This window comes from Lutra lutra, chromosome 16 (assembly GCF_902655055.1).
Source record: "Lutra lutra chromosome 16, mLutLut1.2, whole genome shotgun sequence".
In the NCBI taxonomy this organism is placed as follows: Eukaryota; Metazoa; Chordata; class Mammalia; order Carnivora; family Mustelidae; genus Lutra; species Lutra lutra.
This window is the reverse complement of record NC_062293.1, coordinates 23,686,242-23,705,916: the sequence shown is the minus strand read 5'-3', so window position 1 is coordinate 23,705,916 and position 19,675 is coordinate 23,686,242. Positions and strand designations below refer to the sequence as shown.

Below are 19,675 nucleotides of genomic sequence, written 5' to 3'. Positions count from 1 at the left end.
GGTTTTTAGGGGAGGAACTCTTTGCTTTCTCTTGCTCCTGGATTTAGAAGTCCAGGAGGAAGAGGGGCAGGCCTATGTTCCCCCCACCTCTTGCCGGCCCCACTCTGGGCGCCTCTTTTGTCTTCTTGGTTCAGTGGGAGGTTCAGGACCCTGGGGAGCCCCTTCCTCCTGCAGCCCATCGCTGCCCCCAGGGACAGGAGGGCAGCTGTGGGGCCGGCTGGGCCTGTCTGGGCAGGGCTGGGGCCACCCCTCCTCCCCTTGGAGCTCCTCCTGCTGACCTGCATTCTTAGCGGGGGCCTTTGGTGGGGCTCTGATGTTTGCTCACTGGCCCGCATTGGCAGCAATGCTGCTCGGCTGGCCCGCCCCCTACCCCCCACCCCAGGAGCCCAAGGCCACCACTGACCCCTCAGATCTGACGCCCCCAGCGGGATGATCCTGGAGGGCCAGGGAGAAAGTAGGGAAATCAGGCCACGTGGGCTCACCCTTTGGACAACCTCTCTGAGCCGCCACCCTCCTCTCCTGGGAGGTGGGAGTACCGGCCCTGGAGGGTTGGTGAGTGAAATCAGGAATGGGAAAGTGACGGAGGAGCCGGCAGCCTGGGAACCGCAGCCTGGGGCAGCGCTATGGCCCGCAGACACTCGCTTCTCCTCCGGCCCGATCCTGCCCCACCGCGGGCGGCTGGGGAAGTGCAGGAAGGGGCCCGCTGAGCCGCCCGCCGCTCTGGGTGCCCGCGTCCATTGGCCCACAGCCTTGACTTTTGCTTCTGGAATGACCCCCGACGGCAACCTCACAACACCTCCCCGTGGACTGCACATCCTAAGCAGCCTTCACTTTCCATTAATTCTGGTGTGCTCGACGGCTCAGCGTCCTAGCAGTGTGGGTTTGAAAAGCATCTCAGGAACCCAACAGTCTGGCTGTCTTCACCCGGTAGAGGGCGTATTAGAGACACCCAGGGAATTCCTGAAGCCATCCGGATTAACTCTCCAGCACTCCAAGTGATGTCCTTGGGGGCGTATTAGACCGGCGTTTCTCAAACTTTACACTGGGGATGTTGTTCACATGCAGCTTCTGATTCACTAGGTCTGAGGTGGGGCCCAAGATTCTGCATCTTTTTTTTTTTTTTAATTATTTATTTATTTGGGGGAGGGGGGCAGAAAGAGAGGGAGAGAAGCAGAGTCCTTGCTGAACTGGGAGCTCCAGGCGGCACTCAATCTCAGGACCCTGAGATCATGACCTGCACGGAAATCCAGAATCCACCGTTTAAAAGACTGAGCCACCCAGGCACTGCAAGATTCTGCATTGTTAACAAGTTTCCAGGTGACGCTGATGCTGGCCGTCCATGGACAGAGTATGAAAATATTCTGTTGTACAGTGGGAGTTGTGTGGTTGAAAGCAAATTGCTCCCCTCCACTCCCCACCCGTGGTTGAGAATCACAGATCTAGTTCAATGCTGTCATTTTACTACCGGGGAAACTGAGGTCCTCAAAGAAAAAGTGACCTGCCCAAAGAGACACTCCAGGTCCACTGCAGAAGCAAGACGAGATGCCAGTGTTCTGAGTTTTAGGTGATACTCTTCCCTGCTTCCTGCCCAGCTTCTAGATAATTCTTCTCTGCAAGTGGCAGTGCACCTTCTGAAAGTGAAGCCCATCTCCTTGGGGAGAGCTTCCTTTTCAGAATCAGCCTTGGATACCTATAGGCAATTAGGAACTATCTCAGATTTCAGATCCCCCAACAGCCTTAGCTGGTGCACCCGCCCATAGCCTGCCTCCTGGGGAAAACTTGGCCTTCATTGCCATCCCAGGAATGACCCCAGGCTGCCACGCTATCGCCAAGGGCTCTGAGCAGCAGCACTGATTTGTTGGCAGGATGGATGTGGGAGAAGTAGAGAATCTGCAGTAACTCTCCTGTCCCCAATCCTGGAGGGCTCCACAGAGCAAAAGGAGTAGCCTGCATTTGCTTAAGTGCCGGTTACAGAGAGGGTTAATAGAGGAAAATGACCTGGAAAACAGAACATTTGGGATCAGAGTCCACCCACACATCAATATGTGCCCCCTTGGCCAAGACTTCTTTGCTGTTTCAGTTTCACTCCGTGTAAAGGCACCAAATCTTTGGACTAGAAATTTTCAAATATCCTTTCAAAGCTATCTTTCTAGGAGTTCAAGCACTGTGGGGCAGAATCCACCTTTTGGGGGTCAGGTGGGTTTTGAGAATATGTGCGTTTTTAAAAATGCATTAACTTAAGTTATCCCTACACCTTCAGCCCTGTGACAATCTGACAGATCTTACGCCCTGGTGGGGACTGGGGTAGGTCGCGATTCAAACCAGGACACAAGTAGCTGAGTTCTCCCCTCCAGATGCCCCAGCAATCTGCGCTCACTAACAGATCTGGTTTTTCTTTCCTCTCTTTTCACCTGGGCTTCTTTCCACCCCCAGCTCCTGCTCCCCATAGGGACCCCAATGGAAGTGCCCCGGGATTCGTCGCAGCCTTTTTCCAGCCTGAGAGCGGCGCCGGCAAGGACAGGCTTCCTAACACGGTTTCCAAGGCCTTTCCGCTCCAAGAAATAGTGCTGGCGCGCACCCTGGTGGAAAACGGTAGAACTGCAAGCGCTTGGTTCCGGCTCCGCCTCCCGGGCCAAAGCCTTCCAGGTCACCTGGGAGCCTCCGCCCAATGACCTGAACCGGAGGCGGTGGCGGTCGGTACTAAGCTGGGGATCTTGGAGGGAGTGAGGTTAGGGGCAGACCGTATTGGGGAAGAGATAAAGTGGGGACAGAATGGGGGCGTGGAGGGAGGGAGGGGTGGGGTGGCGAGGGAGGGGGTCCCGAGACTGCGCCGGAGAGCCGGGCTCCCGGTAGGGCAGGGCCCTGGGAACGTGCGTTCTGCGCCCGCCTGCGGAGCCGCGAGCCTGGAGCCCGGGCAGAGAGCCGGTGCCTCCGCCGCGGGGTGCCTTCGCCTGTGTGCGGTGCTGAGCATCGCGAACCCAATAGCAGTGACCTCCGAGTGTCTCTTGACACATGTTCGGATAGGGGCTTCCAGGGGGCTGAGCTCTGGCCAGGATGGTGGAGAGGTCGCCCGAAGAGGACCCATTCGTCCCTACCTCTCCCCAGATGGCTTCTTGGAACCCCGACGCCCCGCGTTCCTGCGATTGCTTTGTCTCGGTACCCCCGGCCTCGGCCATCCCCGCGGTGATCTTTGCCAAGAACTCTGACCGGCCCCGGGACGAAGTGCAGGAGGTGGTGTTTGTACCCGCAAGCACTCACCCCCCTGGGAGCCGGCTCCAGGTGGGTTAGGCCTTACGGAAGAGCTAGGAGCTGTGGCAGATCTGAGCGTCTGCCTCAGACCTTCCTCCTCCGCTCCTCAGGCCCCTGGAAAGCCACCACAGGTGCGGGAAAGAGCATGACCTTCTGGTCTACCAGCCTGGACCTAGCCTCTGACTTAGCCTGCTCCTCGGCAAGTGGGAATACTAAAACCCTTTCTGAGTGGGCTCTCCCCTTCTCCCCTCTTACCTGCAGTGCACCTACATTGAGGTGGACCAGGTGTCAGAGACTCATGCTGTGATCCTGAGCCGCCCTTCGTGGCTCTGGGGGGCAGAGATGGGCGCCAATGAGCATGGTGTCTGCATTGGCAATGAGGCGGTGTGGACCAAGGAGCCAGTTGGCAAGGGGGAAGCCCTGCTGGGCATGGATCTGCTCAGGTGGGGACACTGCCCTCCCTTATCGTCTGGTGCTGGAAGTCTGAGAGCTGAGTACATCCCCCCTCCCCTAAGCCCAGGTGACGGGGCCCCCATCTTTCTGTCCCCCTTGCCAGCCCAGACAGGCTGCCCCCGCTCCTCCTCTCTCCTGGCCCCATCTCCAGTCTCGTAAGGAGCTCCCAAGTATGGCCCCTTCTGTGCCTCTCCTGGCGCAGAAATAGGGCAGTGGTTTCACATTTCTTTTTATTTATTTATTTATTTATTTTAAAGATTATTTATTTATTTATTTATTTGACAGAGAGAAATCACAAGTAGGCAGAGAGGCAAGCAGAGAGAGAGGAGGAAGCAGGCTCCCCGCCGAGCGGAAAGCCCGATGTGGGGCTTGAACCCAGGACCTGGGATCATGACCTGAGCCGAAGGCAGCCGCTTAACCCACTGAGCCACCCAGGCGCCCCTCACATTTCTTTTTTCAGTAGAAGCACTCCCCCACCCCCAATGGAGTCCCAATGTATGAAGTGAGTTAAAGCAGAGCCGCTCAGGTTGAAGAGAGGCTGGGGGACCCGGTGCGCTTCTCTCTCTGAGACCATGTTTCAGGCCTCTTCAGGGGACCCTCAGAGCCAAACTTGAAAACCCCTGGCCTAACCGCGCTCCACACAACCACTGTGGGAAGATTGTGTGAGGCGGGCCTCCCTGGGCTGTGTCTGTCCACTGGGGCTTCTGTCACCCACCGCCAGTACCTCACTGCCCTTCTGGTCACGGCCCCTCTCCCTGTGCCAGGCTGGCCTTAGAACGGAGCCGCTCTGCCCTGGAGGCCTTGCACGTGATCACGGGCTTGCTGGAGAGCCATGGGCAAGGGGGCAGCTGCCGGGAGGACCCTGCCCCGTTCTGCTACCACAACACTTTCCTGCTGGCTGACCGGACTGAGGCGTGGGTGCTGGAGACGGCGGGGAGGCTGTGGGCTGCACAGAGGATCCAGGGTGAGGGCCCAGCATTGGGGCCTGCCTCCCGGAGGCGTCCCCTTCAGCCAGCCTTGGGAGGGGGTGGGATGGGGGCCAGGCAGGGCGGATCCAGGTGCAAACCTCAGGGTGTTTGGCATACCTGAGGAGGTGGGAGATGAACCCACTGAGGACCCTTTCTTTCCCCTTCGCTTGCTTAAATCCTCTTTGTGCTCTAGTCTGCCGCTTCCTCTGGGGAGCCTTCCTGGACTCCCTGGCGGTCAGCTCCCCTCCGCCCCTCTCCCCCGTATATGCAAGCAGGTGCCTCTTCATTGCACTTGCCACAGCCTCAAGCTCACACGTCTGTCTCCGTTTCCACAAGGGCAAAGCTGTTCTCTTTAATAACTGCCCTGTTCTCAGAGTAGGTGCTTCATGATAAAGGAGCCATTCCCTCCCCTTCCCGCCTCCTCCACAGAGGGGGCCCGCAACATCTCCAACCAGCTGAGCATTGGCACAGACATCTCCGCTGAACACCCAGAGCTGCGGACCCACGCCCTGGCCCGGGGCTGGTGGGGTGGGCAGAACGCTTTCGACTTCGCTCAGGTCTTCTCCCTGACTCAGCAGCCTGTGCGCATGGAGGCTGCCAAAGCCCGCTTCCAGGCCGGGCGAGAGCTGCTACAGCAGCAGCGAGGTCAGTGACTGGACGGCAATGAGCTGGGGGCCCTGGGGCCGCGGCAGTGCTGTGCTGGCCTCTCTCCTCTCCCACAGCCTTGAACCCGGGCCAGAGGGTCCCCTTCTGCCCTGGGGGCCCCTCAGCCTGTCCTCCTTTGCAGGGGGCATCACAGCAGAGGTGATGATGGACATTCTCAGGAACAAGGAGAGTGGCATCTGTATGGACTCGGGAGGCTTTCGCACCACAGCCAGCATGGTGTCCATCCTGCCCCGGGATCCCACACAGCCCTGTGTCCACTTTCTCACTGCTACACCAGACCCATCCAGGTGAGGGGAATGAGGGTGGGGAAGGCAGGGGAGAGCTTGCCAGGCGGAGTAGGTGTGTGTGTGTCCGGGGGGATGTGATAGCCTTCACTCCTTCCATCTCTGTCCCATTAGGTCAGTGTTCAAACCTTTCATCTTTGGGGCGGGCGCGGCCCCGGCCCCCCAGGTGGTGTCCCCCACTTTTGGGGCACGGGACCCTGTTCGGACCCAGCCCCGATTCCAGACTCAGGTGGATCGCCGGCATAGCCTCTACCTCGGACACCAGGTGGCCCTGGGGCTGATGGAGAGTGGGCAGGTAAGCCGCAGGGATTAGGGGCTACTCTGGGGACATGACTCACTTCTCCCATGCCCAGTTGGGATTCTGGAAATATGAGTGGACCTGGGAGTGGAGGAGAGACTCTAGACTGCCCGGAGGAGTCTCTGCCTTCAAAGCTAGCTGCCCAGGAGAATGTCGGGGACCCAGTCCTTTCTCCTGCTTGTGGGAGATGGCAGGTATCTCCCCGCGATCTGGAGGGAAGCCTGTCCCAGGGACTCATCTCTGCCTTTCCTGGGCAGGATCGGGGGCAGCTGCTCCGGCAGAAGCAGCAGGACCTGGAGCAAGAAGGCCTCGAGGCTGCACGGCGGCTGCTGGCCGGGGAGTGGGCCCCACCCCCGCAAGAGCTGGGCGCCCTCTTCCAGGCCTTTGTGGAGAGGGAGAGCCAGGTGTATGGCTGAGCGCCACAGCTGGTCCTGGCCTGGGGTGGGCACAGGACCCCTGGGATGGCAAGATCAGCACAAGCCCTTCACTCCCCTCAGTCTTGTTCTGGGCGGCCAGCTCGGCCTTTGCCTTAATAAAGTACGCTATTTCACTGTTCAGTGAACTTGATCCCGGCTCTAGTGGGGGTGGGAGAGCCAAGTGAGGGCAAAGGGCAGCCGTGGGCCTCTGGTTGTCTGCTGGGCAGCACATTCTTCTCTTGGGGGATGGGGACTCGATGGGGGAGGTTGTGGCAGGGGCCTGTGAGGAGAGGTGGTCTCCCCAGGTGTGTGAGTGGGTATGCCCAAGAGAATGTGCCTGGCACACTATGGGGCTAATGTTTAAGGAGAATGAGGACCACGGGTTTTTGGTCCTTGGCTTGAACCTTGGAGGGCACACCCTGAGGATGGCAGTGAGCTGTGCCCTCTGGAAGATGGCATCTTCCACACCGTGAGGCCTGCTCAGGGCCCAGGCAGCCAGGTGGGGACCTGAGGTGGGCCAGTTCTTTGGGTGGTTCCTGAAATGTCCAGAAACGCGTTCAGTAGAGTTGGGTTCTGTATTTCTGTGACTCCTTCCCACTGCCTTGACTTCTTGATGCCCCCCAATGACATGAAAGACATACTCAGGGCTGGGTGACATTTTACTGGGGGAGCCTTCTGTCACAGGTGAGGGGTCTGAGGAGGAGGGGAGGCCCCACCCATGCCCTTTTCTTCCCCCTTCCTTGTTCCTGTGGAATTGCTGGTAGGGCCGGGCTGCCCTTCACTTCTTGATTCTTTTGGTCACAGTTTTGGTTGTGCTGGGGGCCCTGGACACAGAGGCCTTGGGACCTGTGGCTGCTTTGGTCCCCTTCTTTGCCTGGACAGTGCTTTGCTGGCTGGAAACCAGAGGGCAGGGTTTCTTGGTGGCAGAGGGGGCTTGTGGCAAGGAGGCGGGCTTGAGGGGTGTCTCCTTCTCTTGGCTGGGGGTGACAGAGGGACTGCTGTCCTTAGCCACGGGCCCCCCAGGCAGCAGGGGGAGGTCAGTGAGGGCGGGCTTCGTCTCCATCCTCTGAAGGTGCTCATTCAGGGCTGCCTGCTGTCTGCGCTCTTTGTGTCTGTCCATCTCCTGCTCCAGCTCCTGGAGGAAGTCTGGGAGGGATAAGACGGTAGGTGGTAGAAGGAGCCCTGGGCTTGGCAGGAAGGCCGTTGGCAGGGAGGTCTCTGGCTGACCCCCGGAGCGGACTAACCTGCTGCCATCCCTGGGAGGAGGGGCCTGGGGTTGGGGTGGGGAGGACACGTCACTTGCACCCCAGACTGACGCCTGGCCCTGGCGGGACTGTCTCTCTCCGACCCAGATACCGCTCTGGCTTGGGGCTGCCTCCCTAGCTGTCACTGCCACCTTAGCTGCCCCAGTGCCCCACAGGGCAGAGGAGAGTTCTAGAGAGGGTGCAAGCCTTGGAAGGCAGGACCACCTCGCTCTGTGCAGAACGGGCTGCTCAGCTCCGGGAACTCCTCCTCCTCGTCGTCTGAGGCTTTCTCCTCCTCATCCGAGGCCCAGCGCTCTAACACAGGCTGCTTGTCCAGGTCCAGGAGCAATGGCAGGGCTTCTGTGACAAGCCCCCTGTAGGGCAGAAAGAGCAGAGGACCCCCCATCCCGGGAGAGCACCCATGGGTGGGGAGCCTGGGAGGAAATGCAGACTCAAGCCGCAGCAACCACACTGGGAGGGCTAGTGTTCACAGGCGGGGAGATGGGCCTGTGGTCAGTCCTGAAAAGCTAAGGGCTGGCTCCATGTGGACCTCGGGATGGGAGAGAAAAAGCATCCCACTTGAGCTGGGGTGGTGGTGACCCCGGGTTTGCAGGCTGAGAGGGGGCCTGCGTGGAGGTAGGAAGAGGAGCTCGGCCACCCCCCATTTCTTCCTGCCCTCATGTCCTCCTCACCTGTATCCATTCTGGTTGGTGCAGCTGTTTCCGGTCAGGTTGAGGATGAGAAGGCTCTGAGGGAACTCATCTGTGTGCACCAGGGAGAAGGGAACAAGGGTGTCCTACACCTCTCCTGGCCCAAAGCCTCTGTCTCTTTGTACAGCCTCCCCAGACCCCCAGAGGCTGTGCTGCCAATGCAAGCTTGGGGAGATGGTAGCGGAGAAGGGGGGGCCCACACAAGGCTTATCCCATGAGCTGGGGCCAGGGCCTTCCTACCCAGCTTCAGTGTTTCTATCAGGTTCTCAGAAAGGTCCAGAAACTGGAGATGTGGGAGGTCACGGAGGTTTTCCACCTGCTTGATTTGGTTTCCTGCCAGAGACAGGAAGCTGCGGGGGGAAGGAAGGGATGCAAAGACAGAGCTGCATCATGGAACCATGGGTGGAAGGGAGGAGGACACCAGGCGCCCGGGGTGCCCTGGCTGAGCAGCCTGATGATGAGTGGGGACTTGTGGCCCCCTGGGTGGGGGAAGCAGAGCAGGGCTTGTTGGGTCCTCGGTGGACAAGACATTAAGCTTGGAGAAGTCTGGACCAATTCTCTGGGGCATGGCCGGGTCTCCCCCTCTCCCCACTCTCTCCCTCTCCCCCAGTCCTGAGCCCTGACACCACGTACCGCAAGGAGGGGACACAGGCAAGGTTCTCAATCCGCTGGATCTTATTCTGCAGAAAGCAAACGAGTTGGGGAAACTGGGTAGACCCTGTCCCCTGTTGCAGCTGGCGAACTGGCGCTCTGGGAATGACCCCCTGCCCCTGAACTGGTTCTCGCTACCCGGGGATGATTTGCTTTCTCTGGGTGGATGGTCAAGGGGGGTCAACTTGGGGGCTGGTTATGCTTCATTAAAGTATACACTGCTCAGCCCACAACCACAGAGGGGCCTGGAAGTCAAGAAGGAGACCAAGGGGCCTTGGGGCAGTAGTGGAGGCCTGAGCGGTCGCTTAGGTACACACAGGGAGTAATGGGCACACGTGACTTTGATTTGTAAAGTTCCTGCGGGGAAAGATGAAAGGAACGGGGTATAGTCAACCCGGAGGACCCTGAAACTCAGTCAACCACCACCACCACCACCGACAACAAAACAGCCTTCAAGGTTCTGAAGGATGCAGAGGAATCTTCTGGTTCCCTCTTCCACTTCTACAAAACAGGAAATGGGCTCGAGCCATAACATGATAGGGTAGATACCAAAAAGAACTTTAAGACCCAGAGAAGTTGTCTGACAAAAGACCAGTGATTCAAGAGCTTGCTTAGGATCTCTTCAGGGAGGATTGGTCTTTCAACTTAAGAGAATTCCTGATTCATCTGGGAACAGTTCCTTCCTTCTTTTCTTCCCCTTCCCTCCTTCCTTCCTTCCTCTTCTTCCTTCCTTCCTTTTCTTTCTTTCTTTCTTTCCTTCCTTCCTTCCTTCTAAGTAATCTCTACACCTAATGTGGGGCTTGAACTTACAATCCTGAGATCAAGAGTTGCATGCTCCACAGATAAGCCAACCAGGCACCCCATCTGGGAACAGTTTCAATGAAGGTCTGCTTCCCTGAATGGCAGGGAATGGGCAAGGTGACCTGATTGGTTGTTTTTGGATTAAACAGACTTGGTCCACAGAGGATGAAGGGGGAGGAAGGGCAGGAGGCAAGAAGTTACCGCTTGCAGATAAAGGCTGTGAAGGTTCTGGAGGCCCTCAAGATTCCCGATAGTGGTAATCCCCTCCCGATCCAGGCGGACAGTCTGCAGTTCAGCCAGAGTGTGAAACCTGGAAGAACGGTCAGCAGGTGTTGTAATGGAATGCCACTTCCGTGTTATCTCAGCAGGGAAGATGGGAGGGGGAGGAAAGGAGTTTCAAGATAAGTGCCTTTGATGAGATGTCAGGAACTCATGAGGCGGTGTCCCCATCATGAAACCATGAAACTGGAGTCCTGGATCTTGGTCAGAAGCACTGGGAAGGATCAGAGGGTGAGAGGAGTAGAAGGCCCTTGGACCAGGAAATGGGTGATAGCAGCTTATGGTTCCTGGAGAGACTCAGAGGGAAGGGAAGACTTTCTTGAACCAGCGTGGACAGTGGAAGCAGGGACCGGGGCAGAGATGAGACAACTCGGAAGGAGGATCCTTCCTTACTTCCCTTTTGAGTGGTCCATGGAAGGACCTTTTTTCCATTCACTCATTCATTCATCCCATAATATTTACTGAGTGCCCACTAGAGACAAATGAGAGTCCCTGCCCATCACTATTCGAGAAGCAGGCCAAACATCTATGACAAGTGGATGACAGACACAAGTCCAAGGGACCAAAGGAGTGCCTGAACTGTGCACGGACTCCTGAATTGGGGGACAGGGAATGCTTCCTGGAGGAGGTGATGTAAGTGGGAGTTGGCTGGGAAGGTTAGAAGGGGATGAGGAGAAGGCATGTCAAACAGAGGGAACAGTGTGTGCTAATCCAGGCTTTCTCCAACTTTAATGTGAGTTAAATGAGTCCCTTGGAATTTTTGTTAAAATGCAGTTTCCGGTTAAGTAGGTCTGGGGTGGGCCAGAGTCATTACTAACAACCTCCCAGGTTATGTTGCTCAGCACCAATCTGAGAAGTAAGGCGCTAAGGTGTGAGAATGTCAGGTCTTAGAGGAATAGTGGAGAACGGCAAGAAATAAGGCTAAAAAGGGAGTAGAGCTCAACTCATGCTAAGGCATTTGGATTTTATTCTGGAAGTACTAGAGAGCAAGGAAAGTTCCATCAAGGTGTGCCTGATCAGATTTATCATTTAAAAGGATCACTTTGGTAACAGTACAGGGATCCAAGCCCGGGGGCAGGGGAAACTAATTAGGAGTTTGTTGAGAGGTGATGGCCTAAGAGCCTTATTTAAGGCAGTTCAGTGGGCATGGTTTAAAAAAAAAAAGAAAAAAGAAAAGGAATAGAATAATGTTTAAGGAGGCAAAATCAATTGGTCATGACCACTGATTGAATGCATAGAGTAAGTAGAGAGAGGGATAAAGATGAGTTAACAAACCGGTACAGCTCAGGGGACTGGTCATCCTGTGTGTTTCAATCGTCCACCACCTCCTCCCCCTGGCACTCACATCTTCTCTGACAGATCCTCATCTTCAGGGAACGTCAAGTTCCGCTTGGTGATAAGGGCTTCAGTAATGCAGACGCCCCCTTCCTCTGGACTCTGGGCAAGCTTAGCTGTGAAAAGATGAGTCCAATTGTTACGTTTCTTATTCTTGGAAGCCCGACCGTACTGTTATCCGAATCTTCTACTCACCACCCCATCCCCTACTCACCTCCGGGCATCATTTAAAGGCTACTGGCCTGGCATGGGCTTAGGACGAAGGGAAGCCGACCAACTTGGATAGCCACAGAGGTGGCGGAACCCAGGATGGTGTGAGGAGGGAGAAGCTCGGAGACTCGAGGGACAAGGGAAAGTGGTTGATTGAGAGCCAATTCATGAGGTGCAGTAGAAGACAAAAGTAAATCGAGGCGGGGACTCTGGAGTTTGACGGGTGCAAATGGGCTAGTAAAACTGGGGGATTGTGGGTAGAGAGTGGCGGGTGCGGATCAAAAGAAAAGAGCTGTGCCCCAGATTCTAAGCGTCGTTGCTAGGAGACTGGACGCCCGGTTGCGCGTCAGTGGGGCGGGCTCGCCGCGGCTCAGCGCATGCGGATTAGTGCTCCAGCCGGCGGATTCGCGGGCTGTTTCCGGTTTCAGGACTTCCCACAATCCTTAGCTCCTTCTGTCCCTCTCGGCTCCCGTCTGTGCTTCCGGTGGAGATGGCTGCGGCCGTGTCTGGGATGCTGCGCGGGGGTCTCCTGCCCCGGGCGGGTAAGGAGCGGCCCAGGTCCTCATGGCGCGTTCCGGACGGCGCTCTCTAGTTCTGTCTCCCCTCCTCCACTACTGATCCTCTCCCACAATCTCTTACTCCAGACAGCTCCCGATGACCCCTGAGCCCATCTAGATCGCTGGTCTCCTTTCTCCGTCTAATTCCCTGTGGCTGCAGACACTAGTAGTAACAGCAGCGCAGCAACAATGTCAGCGACAACCACAGTATTTCTTCCCTCCTCCAGAGGCCCCCTTCCTTCTCAGGGTTTCTGTAATCCACCACCCAGCTCCTGCTCGCCTCCAGTTTCCTTTGCTTGAACCACTGCTCGCCCAGACCTTGGCGCTGTGCCACCTTTTCACGGTCTCGGCCTAAACGTCACCTGCTTAGGCCTGCCCTGGCCACCTTCTGCAAAGCAGGTTTCCATTGTTAAAATGTGTATTTTGCAGTCTGTTTATGGACCCCTTTCACCCCTCAGTCTGTAATTTTGCGTTTGTTTATGTGTTATTTCCTGTTTTAGACTTCACACTCCGTAAAGGCAGAACCCTTATGTTCATTCAGCATAGCCGGCAGGTGGCGTGGTGCCTGGCATTAGGCATGCAGTAGACATTTGTTTAATGAATGATTTCACTCACATAATATAGGCCAGGCACAGTGGTAGATGATTTACATGTATTATCTCATTTAAATCTTAAAGCATGTCATGAAGAAGTCATGATTATCTCCTCTTTACAGGTGAAGAATTTCAAGTTTAGAGCAGCTGAGTGACTGGTCAAGGTCACAGCTAGAAAGTGGCAGAAGAGATTAAAATCTGATTCCATCTGGGGGGCGCCTGGGTGGCTCAGTAGATTTAAGCATCCAGCTCTTGGTTTTAGCTTGGGTCATGATCTCAGGGTGGTCAGACTGAGTCCATTTCAGGCTCGGTGCTGCTGAGCTTGGAGCCTGCTTGGCGTTCTTGCTTTGGCTCTGACACCCCCCCCGCCACACACACACCTCTTTCTCTTAAAAAAAAAAAAAAAAATCTGGTTCATCTGATCCAAAACCTGTGTTCTTAACTTAGGTTTTTGTGGCTACTGGCAATAAAACCTATCACCCCAGCAAACCTCCATGCTCTCTATTACAGCCACCTTCTAGCTGACCCTTTCCCTGAGACCCCATCCCAAACTTGGGAAGGGCTGAAAGTGGGAAGCGCTAGCCTGGGTCCTTTCATTGAAGATGAAGGGGTCAGTTAGGCTTACAGCTTTCAAGTGGCTCCCTTATCTTCTGAGGCGTGCTCTCCAGCGAAGCCTGTAAACAAGAACAAGGGAAGGGGAGGCTTGTTTGGGAGAACTGTGAGAGCCGTGTAACTTCTTTTCCCTCTTGCTTCCATTCATGGGCGAAGGCTTCAGAGCAGTTCTAGAGCAGTGGTTTTGGACTTCAGCGTGTATCCGTAACACTTGGAGTCTTATTAGAACCACTGTTTGCTGGGCTCCCCTCCAGTGTTTCTGATTCAGGAGGACCAGGACAGGCCGTGAGAACTTATGTTGCTAACCAGTTACCAGGAGATGCTGATGTTGCTGGCTGAGTAAAGGGAGCACACCTTGAGAACGGTTGGCTTAAACCAGGGGTTGCCATATTGTGGCAGGACTGGTCACCGTGTTTTATAAATAAAGTTTTATTAGAATACAGCCACTTCTGCTTAAGTCATATTGTTTAGGGTTGTTTTCATGATACAATGGCACGGTTGAGTAGTAGTTGCAGACTGTATGGTTCTTTAACTTTAAAGATTTACTATTTGGCTATTTAAGAAAAATTTGCAGGAGGCCTGGGTGGCTCAGTGGGTTAAGCATCTGCCTTCAGCTCAGGTCATGATCCCGGGGTCTTGGGATCGAGCCATGTGTCAGGCTGCCTGCTCAGTGGGGAGTCTGCTTCTCCTTCGCCCTCTGCCTCTCCACCCCTGCTCTCTGTTTTCCATCACATTCTCTCAAAGAAAGAAATAAAATCTTAAAAAAAATAGGAAAAAAATTTGCTCAATCCTCTCCCCCCTTTTTTAATGTGTTCAAATATACTTTCTCCCTTGTTCTCATTTCCCTCCTCCCCCCATCTCTGTACATATAGAAGAGCTGGAGAAATGGGAGCCTCAAAGTTTCAAACATTTGACCTCAGGTCACTCATTAAAGAGAAGGGAAGGGCGCCTGGGTGGCTCAGTTGGTTGGACGACTGCCTTCGGCTCAGGTCATGATCCTGGAGTCCGGGATCAAGTCCCGCATCGGGCTCCCAGCTCCACAGGGAGTCTGCTTCTCTCTCTGACCTTCTCCTTGCTCATGCTCTCTCTCACTGTCTCTCTCTCAAATAAATAAATAAAATCTTTAAAAAAAAAAAAAAAGAGAAGGGAAGTTTGGGGGATTTAGAATTCCTAGCGGACAATTCCTTGTCCCTCTCTTGTGTTGGGGCTAGCTCTGTGAGCCATGGTTGTCTTGCTCAGGGGTGGGCTTTTTCTCCATCTGAGACTGACTAAGGACTCCCAGAAGCTGCACGTCACAGCGTTGCCATTTCCCCTCCTAGGTCGGCTGCCCACCCTCCAGACCATCCGCTATGGCTCTAAGGCTGTTACCCGCCATCGTCGTGTGATGCACTTCCAGCGGCAGAAGCTGATGGCTGTGACAGAGTATATCCCCCCAAAACCCACTATCAACCCAAGATGCCTACCGTGTCCTCCCAGTCCCCCACCGGAGGTAAGGAGGACACTGCCCGTCCTTTGTGCTGGGATGGTGGATTGATGTGACCTTGTCTCTGACGCCATAATGAAGTAGCTCTCCAGGACCTACCCCTCCACATCACTACTTCCCCTCTTTGACCCCGTGGGCCAGATGTTTTAAAATGAAATGTGCGCTTGAATCTGCTTGGCATTTTGGGCTCTATGGATTGGATGGGCTTCCTGGATTTCCTTCATTCTTTACTTGTCTCCCCCAAATTGTGTGAAAGTTATGCAAGCAGGTGGAGATAGGGTAGAGTATCTCTCTTGTCTTGAAAGGACTTGAAGCTTCTGTGTTTTCCTAGAGGAATGGGAGGAACTTTTTTGTCCTTAAAAAGAGCAGAAAGACCAGGGGAATTTGTACCTTTATGTTTGTTGTCAGGCCCACATGCTGTCAATTTTGAGAAACGCTGTCTTCAGAAAATGAAGTCTTGTCCTCGGTTCTGAATTAACACTCCAAAAGAGTTATCTTATGTTTATAATTGGTGAATTGATTCAACATGAATGCAGCATCAGAGAGAGAAAGTAATTTTGACCACATTATTGTCAAATGTTGACTGGATCAGACCAGTGACCAGGTCATGGGGACGAGCTTTGTCAGGTGTGACAACACTGCTCTAAAGACTGTGGTTATCTGACAAAAATGAAGGGCAGAATGGGAGGGGAAGCATGTCCTGAGAGGCAGGGCCCCAACCCTCCTCCTGAACACCGATACTACCCCCGTTTGGGCATCCCTGGGGGTCCCAGCACCCGTTCCCCTGGGGAGAAAGGGGGACAAGGAGAAGGGCAGCTGACGTGCCCTGGGTCATCTTTTCCTGACTACAGGAGACAGGCCTGATCCGCCTCCTCCGTCGGGAGATAGACACGGTTTTCCGAGAGAACCGAATGATAGCTATTTGCCAGAATGTGGCTCTGAGCGCAGAGGACAAGCTGCTCATACGGCACCGGCTGCGGAAGCACAAGATCCTGTTGAAGGTCTTCCCCAACCAGGTAAGGAGCAGCCCTCTGGTGCGGGCACCCTGCTCCCCCACCTCTGCCAACTGGGACTGCAGGGCCCCTTCCCAGATCGGAAGTGTTCAACGCCCCCAGCCCCAAGCAACCCTCCAGTCTGGTGCCTGCACTGTGGCTGGGGGCCGAGGAGACTGTCAGCTTGCACCCACAGCCTGACTTGGCGTGTGACTGGGGTGGGCAGCCTTTTCCTCCCACTTGTCCCCAGGAAGCCGTTTATCCTGCTGTTCCAGGTTCTGAAGCCCTTCCTAGAGGATTCCAAGTACCAAAACCTGCTGCCCCTCTTTGTGGGGCACAACTTCTTGCTGGTCAGTGAGGAGCCCAAGGTCAAGGAGATGGTACGAGTCTTGAAGAGTGTGCCCTTCCTGCCACTGCTAGGTGAGCAAGCACCCTTGTGGGTTGAGGATGGGGGTGAAGGGGAGTGGGTGCTACTACGGCCTGATGCCATCTGCTAAGTACACGTGGGTAGAACTGTGGCCATCCTTGTGGGGGGCCATCACTCACAGATGGGGCCTGAGTCAGTAGCACCATTTGTTGAGCGCTACGTGTGTCCTTCCGGAACCTGTGTTGGCTCACTACTCTGCGTCTATCCATCCTTCCTTCCTCCCTCCCTCCCTCCATCTCTCCCTCCCTTCTTTCTTTCTTTTTTATATTTATTTATTTTAGGGAGAGACAGAGTTCAGGCAGGGGGCGGGTGAGGGGCAGGGGCAGAGGGAGGTGGGGAAGGAGAGAAGCAGACTCCATGCTGAGCAGGGAGTCCCATGCAGGGCTGGAGGAGCTGAGAGCATAACCTGAGGCAAAACCAAGAGTCGGATCTTAACCGCCTGAGCCACCCAGGCGCCCCCAGTCCAGCATCATTTCTGCCCTGGGGAGAAGAGGAGGGAAAGCAGAGAGGCCTCTGCAGGGAGAGGAAGTTCAGACACCTTGAGTCTAGCAGTGGGGTACAGAAAGCCACACAGACGGTGATACTTAAACCCCCCCAGGTAAGGGACACCGAAGGGCAGGGAGCAATGTTTCCCAGACTCCCCTGATGCTGGGGATCCCCAGAGATGGTTCTTTTATAGAGAAGACTGGTTTTATAGGTCTCCGTGGACCACCCCCTACCCCGCTAACACATCCCCTGTGGTTCTTTTTTTTTTTTTCCTTAAGATTTTATTTATTTATTTGACAGAGAGAGATCACAAGTAGGCTGAGAGAGAGGGGAAGCAGGCTCCCCGCGGAGCAGAGAGCCCAATGCGGGGCTTGATCCCAGGACCCCAAGACCATGGCCTGAGCTGAAGGCAGAGGCTTAACCCATTGAGCCACCCAGGCACCCCACGCCCTGTGGTTCTTTAAGAAAGTTTAGGAAACCATGACTTAGTGGCAGTTGGGCCAGGTGGATGTCCTATGTCAGGGTTTTCTAGGGAAGAGTTAGGAAGGAAGGGAGGGGATCAGTCCCCGACAGAGGGGGAATTGGGCAGGGCAGGCATGGGAACCAGATTCGGGGAGGGCTGGGAGGTGGAGAAGGGCAACAGAGCATGCGTTGGGACCTCGATCGCTGTTTTCAGAGGAGAGAGGCGTTCGTGGTGCTTGGCTGACCCTGTGTTCTTCCAGGTGGCTGCATCGATGACGCCATCCTCAGCAGACAAGGCTTCATCAACTACTCCCAGCTTCCGAGCCTGGCCCTGGTACAGGGCGAGCTGGTAGGAGGGCTCACCTTCCACATGGCTCAGACCCACCTCTTGCTTCAGCACCAGTCCTTCCAGCTGATGGCCCTGCTGGACCAGTACATCAGACAGCAACAGGCCGGGGACTCTGTGGCGCCGGCCGGCGGGCAGCCCACTTCTCCTGACCCTATTCCAAACTCCTAGTCAGCCTGTTGTACCCGGCCCACCCATAAACACACTCTGCCCCTGTGGGCCGTGCCCTCATCCATCAGAGGTGTGGAAGCACTTGGGGTGGGGAGTGGCGTTTGTGACCTGACTTCGCTGAGCCCGACTTCCCAGACACAGGGCCACGCGGGGATGCAGAGACATCCCATTTCCGAATAGAGGCTCTGAATCACTGTCCTTGTCTCCAGTATTCCCACTCTGGGACCTAACAGGAACAGGCTTTCAGCTCTCCGGGCCCTGGGCAGAGAAGCTGAACAGACGAGGAAGTTGCACTCTGCCTCCATGTCCCTTGCTGCACGTGTCTCCTGGCCTATCCCCTCGACGGTGCGCTGTGCTGGATTGGTTCCCCCTCGGTGCTTGTGCTGAGAGCCAGGTTCTGTGCTCACCGCTTGACACACCTCAGTTCTTCTCACAATGTCTCCATATCACACCCATTTCACAGAGAAGTTCAGTAGTCTTCCCAAGGTCATGCAGCTAATAAGAGGCCGAACAGGGACTTGAACTAGGTTCTCTCTCTGCTCAGAAGACTGTTCCCTGGATTTCTGCCCTCGAGCTTCCTCATTAGGGTCCGGGGTGTGCCTGAGTGTTAATTCTCCACCCTCGGGGTGTGTCACATTATGGAAAGGTTGGGAGCACTTGTTGATGATAAAATGAAATGCATTTTACTTCCTCTGTTTTGCTGTGTGTGAGCTTATCCTCCGTGTAGACATTCTCACGGCCACCTCTGATTCTCACTTCCCCTCCTAGAAAATCCTTCCTTTTTCCATGTCCAGGTCCCCTGCCTCCCTGGATCAATCCCACATGGCATCTCTTACATGTTTGTCCTTTTGAAGGCGGCTGCCAGCTTTGCCCATTAGCCAGCATGATCCAGGTGATTCTGAACAACAGCTGGGCCAAACCAGAATTCTGTATTAATGAGGGGGTCTGGAGGCTCTTAATGGAAGGCCTCACCCCAATCTTGGAGAACCAAAAGTTCCTAATGAATTAGAATGTTTAACTAGAAGCCTGCCCTTGTCCTTGATTGGAATAGGGAAGGTGGCTGTAGTGCTTTCCTCCTGGATCTGGGGCTGTGCCACAGCCTCTCTGGCTGTGTTCTCTTCTGTGGCCTGGTCTGGGACCGATTTCCCACAGTTCCCAGCTCGGTATTGTATGCCCCAGGGATGCTTGATCAATCCGAAGCGAATTAAAAGGCTCCCGAGGCTCGTGGATGTCAGAGCTGTTCTGGCCAGTGCTGCCCAATGCCCTCCCTGACTCTCAGACACCTGCTGGGTGCCAGCAATGCCCTCCTGGGGCAGCAGGAGCCATGCTGAGGCTCTGAATGGCTGAGAAAACAGGCATCTCCCGAGAAATGTGTAAGATCCTGTAGGGTAAACCGAGGCCTGGGGGGAGGTGGCGGCCCTTATCCCTTCTGGACCAAAGAACCCTCACTGCACCCTTCACCTGCTGGTGATGCCTGAGGCCCTGCCATTAAAAACTCACTTCCCAGAAAGCAGCCTCACTGCTTAAAGCTGTGAGTCCATTTTGCATTCATTTTAACGAGGGTTAGAACTTTTTAAAAAAGACTTTATTAAGAGTGCATGCACGAGAGTAGGGGAAGGAACAGAGGGACAGAGAGAACCTCAAGCAGATTTTGCGCTGAGCCGGAGCCCTCTGTGGGGCTTGATCTCCAGACCCCGAGCGGAAGAGAGTCCGAGGACGCTTAACCGACTAGGTCACCCAGGTGCCCCAGGTTTAGATATTTCTTAAGAGGTTTTTTTTTTTAAATGATTTAATTTATTTATTTGACACAGAGAGATCAAAAGTAGACAGAGAGGCAGGCAGAGAGAGAGAGGGGGAAGCAGGGTCCCTGCTGAGCAGAGAGCCCCATGCAGGGCTCCATCCCAGGACCCTGAGATCATGAACTGAGCCGAAGATAGAGGTTTAACCCACTGAGCCACCCACGCGCCCCAAGAGTTGATTTT

The 19,675-nt window shown here is 55.1% G+C and overlaps 3 protein-coding genes across 4 annotated transcripts; 2 read left to right on the top strand and 1 right to left on the bottom strand.

The window, feature by feature from the left end:
* The first annotated feature begins 2,637 nt into the window (after positions 1-2,637).
* SCRN2 (secernin 2) lies at positions 2,638-6,473 on the top strand. 2 transcript variants are annotated; one of them, XM_047708819.1, is made up of 8 exons: positions 2,638-2,728; positions 3,106-3,279; positions 3,511-3,692; positions 4,467-4,666; positions 5,100-5,315; positions 5,458-5,623; positions 5,735-5,915; positions 6,176-6,473. In XM_047708819.1, the coding sequence occupies exons 2-8, from the start codon at positions 3,106-3,108 to the stop codon at positions 6,332-6,334; spliced, it is 1,278 nt and encodes a 425-aa protein (XP_047564775.1). In that variant the 5' UTR covers positions 2,638-2,728; the 3' UTR covers positions 6,335-6,473. The 2 variants fall into 2 exon arrangements, with proteins under 2 accessions (XP_047564775.1, XP_047564774.1); XM_047708818.1 differs by lacking the exon at positions 2,638-2,728 and having other exon boundaries at positions 2,741-3,279.
* A 477-nt stretch (positions 6,474-6,950) lies between these two features.
* LRRC46 (leucine rich repeat containing 46) lies at positions 6,951-11,919 on the bottom strand. The gene is made up of 8 exons (XM_047708576.1): positions 11,569-11,919; positions 11,365-11,470; positions 9,942-10,050; positions 8,922-8,968; positions 8,529-8,638; positions 8,271-8,340; positions 7,804-7,952; positions 6,951-7,480 (listed from the first exon to the last, which is right to left on the bottom strand). Exons 1-8 carry the CDS (start codon positions 11,579-11,581, stop codon positions 7,113-7,115), a joined length of 972 nt encoding a protein of 323 aa, XP_047564532.1. The 5' UTR covers positions 11,582-11,919; the 3' UTR covers positions 6,951-7,112.
* A 95-nt stretch (positions 11,920-12,014) lies between these two features.
* MRPL10 (mitochondrial ribosomal protein L10) lies at positions 12,015-18,379 on the top strand. Its single transcript, XM_047708575.1, has 5 exons — positions 12,015-12,106; positions 14,646-14,815; positions 15,661-15,825; positions 16,077-16,221; positions 17,437-18,379. The coding sequence occupies exons 1-5, from the start codon at positions 12,055-12,057 to the stop codon at positions 17,691-17,693; spliced, it is 789 nt and encodes a 262-aa protein (XP_047564531.1). The 5' UTR covers positions 12,015-12,054; the 3' UTR covers positions 17,694-18,379.
* The last annotated feature ends 1,296 nt before the right edge of the window (positions 18,380-19,675 follow it).

Coding starts and splice junctions, on each gene's coding strand:
- SCRN2 (XM_047708818.1), top strand. CDS start 3,055: ATGGTGGAGAGGTCGCCCGAAGAGGACCCATTCGTCCCTACCTCTCCC. Junction 3,280..3,510: donor CCCCTGGGAGCCGGCTCCAG/GTGGGTTAGGCC, acceptor TCTTACCTGCAG/TGCACCTACATTGAGGTGGA. Junction 3,693..4,466: donor CTGGGCATGGATCTGCTCAG/GTGGGGACACTG, acceptor TCCCTGTGCCAG/GCTGGCCTTAGAACGGAGCC.
- LRRC46 (XM_047708576.1), bottom strand. Junction 8,639..8,921: donor GCCTGTGTCCCCTCCTTGCG/GTACGTGGTGTC, acceptor TTCCCCCCGCAG/CTTCCTGTCTCTGGCAGGAA. Junction 8,341..8,528: donor GATAGAAACACTGAAGCTGG/GTAGGAAGGCCC, acceptor TGGTGCACACAG/ATGAGTTCCCTCAGAGCCTT.
- MRPL10 (XM_047708575.1), top strand. CDS start 12,055: ATGGCTGCGGCCGTGTCTGGGATGCTGCGCGGGGGTCTCCTGCCCCGG. Junction 12,107..14,645: donor GGGTCTCCTGCCCCGGGCGG/GTAAGGAGCGGC, acceptor TTCCCCTCCTAG/GTCGGCTGCCCACCCTCCAG. Junction 14,816..15,660: donor CTCCCAGTCCCCCACCGGAG/GTAAGGAGGACA, acceptor TCCTGACTACAG/GAGACAGGCCTGATCCGCCT.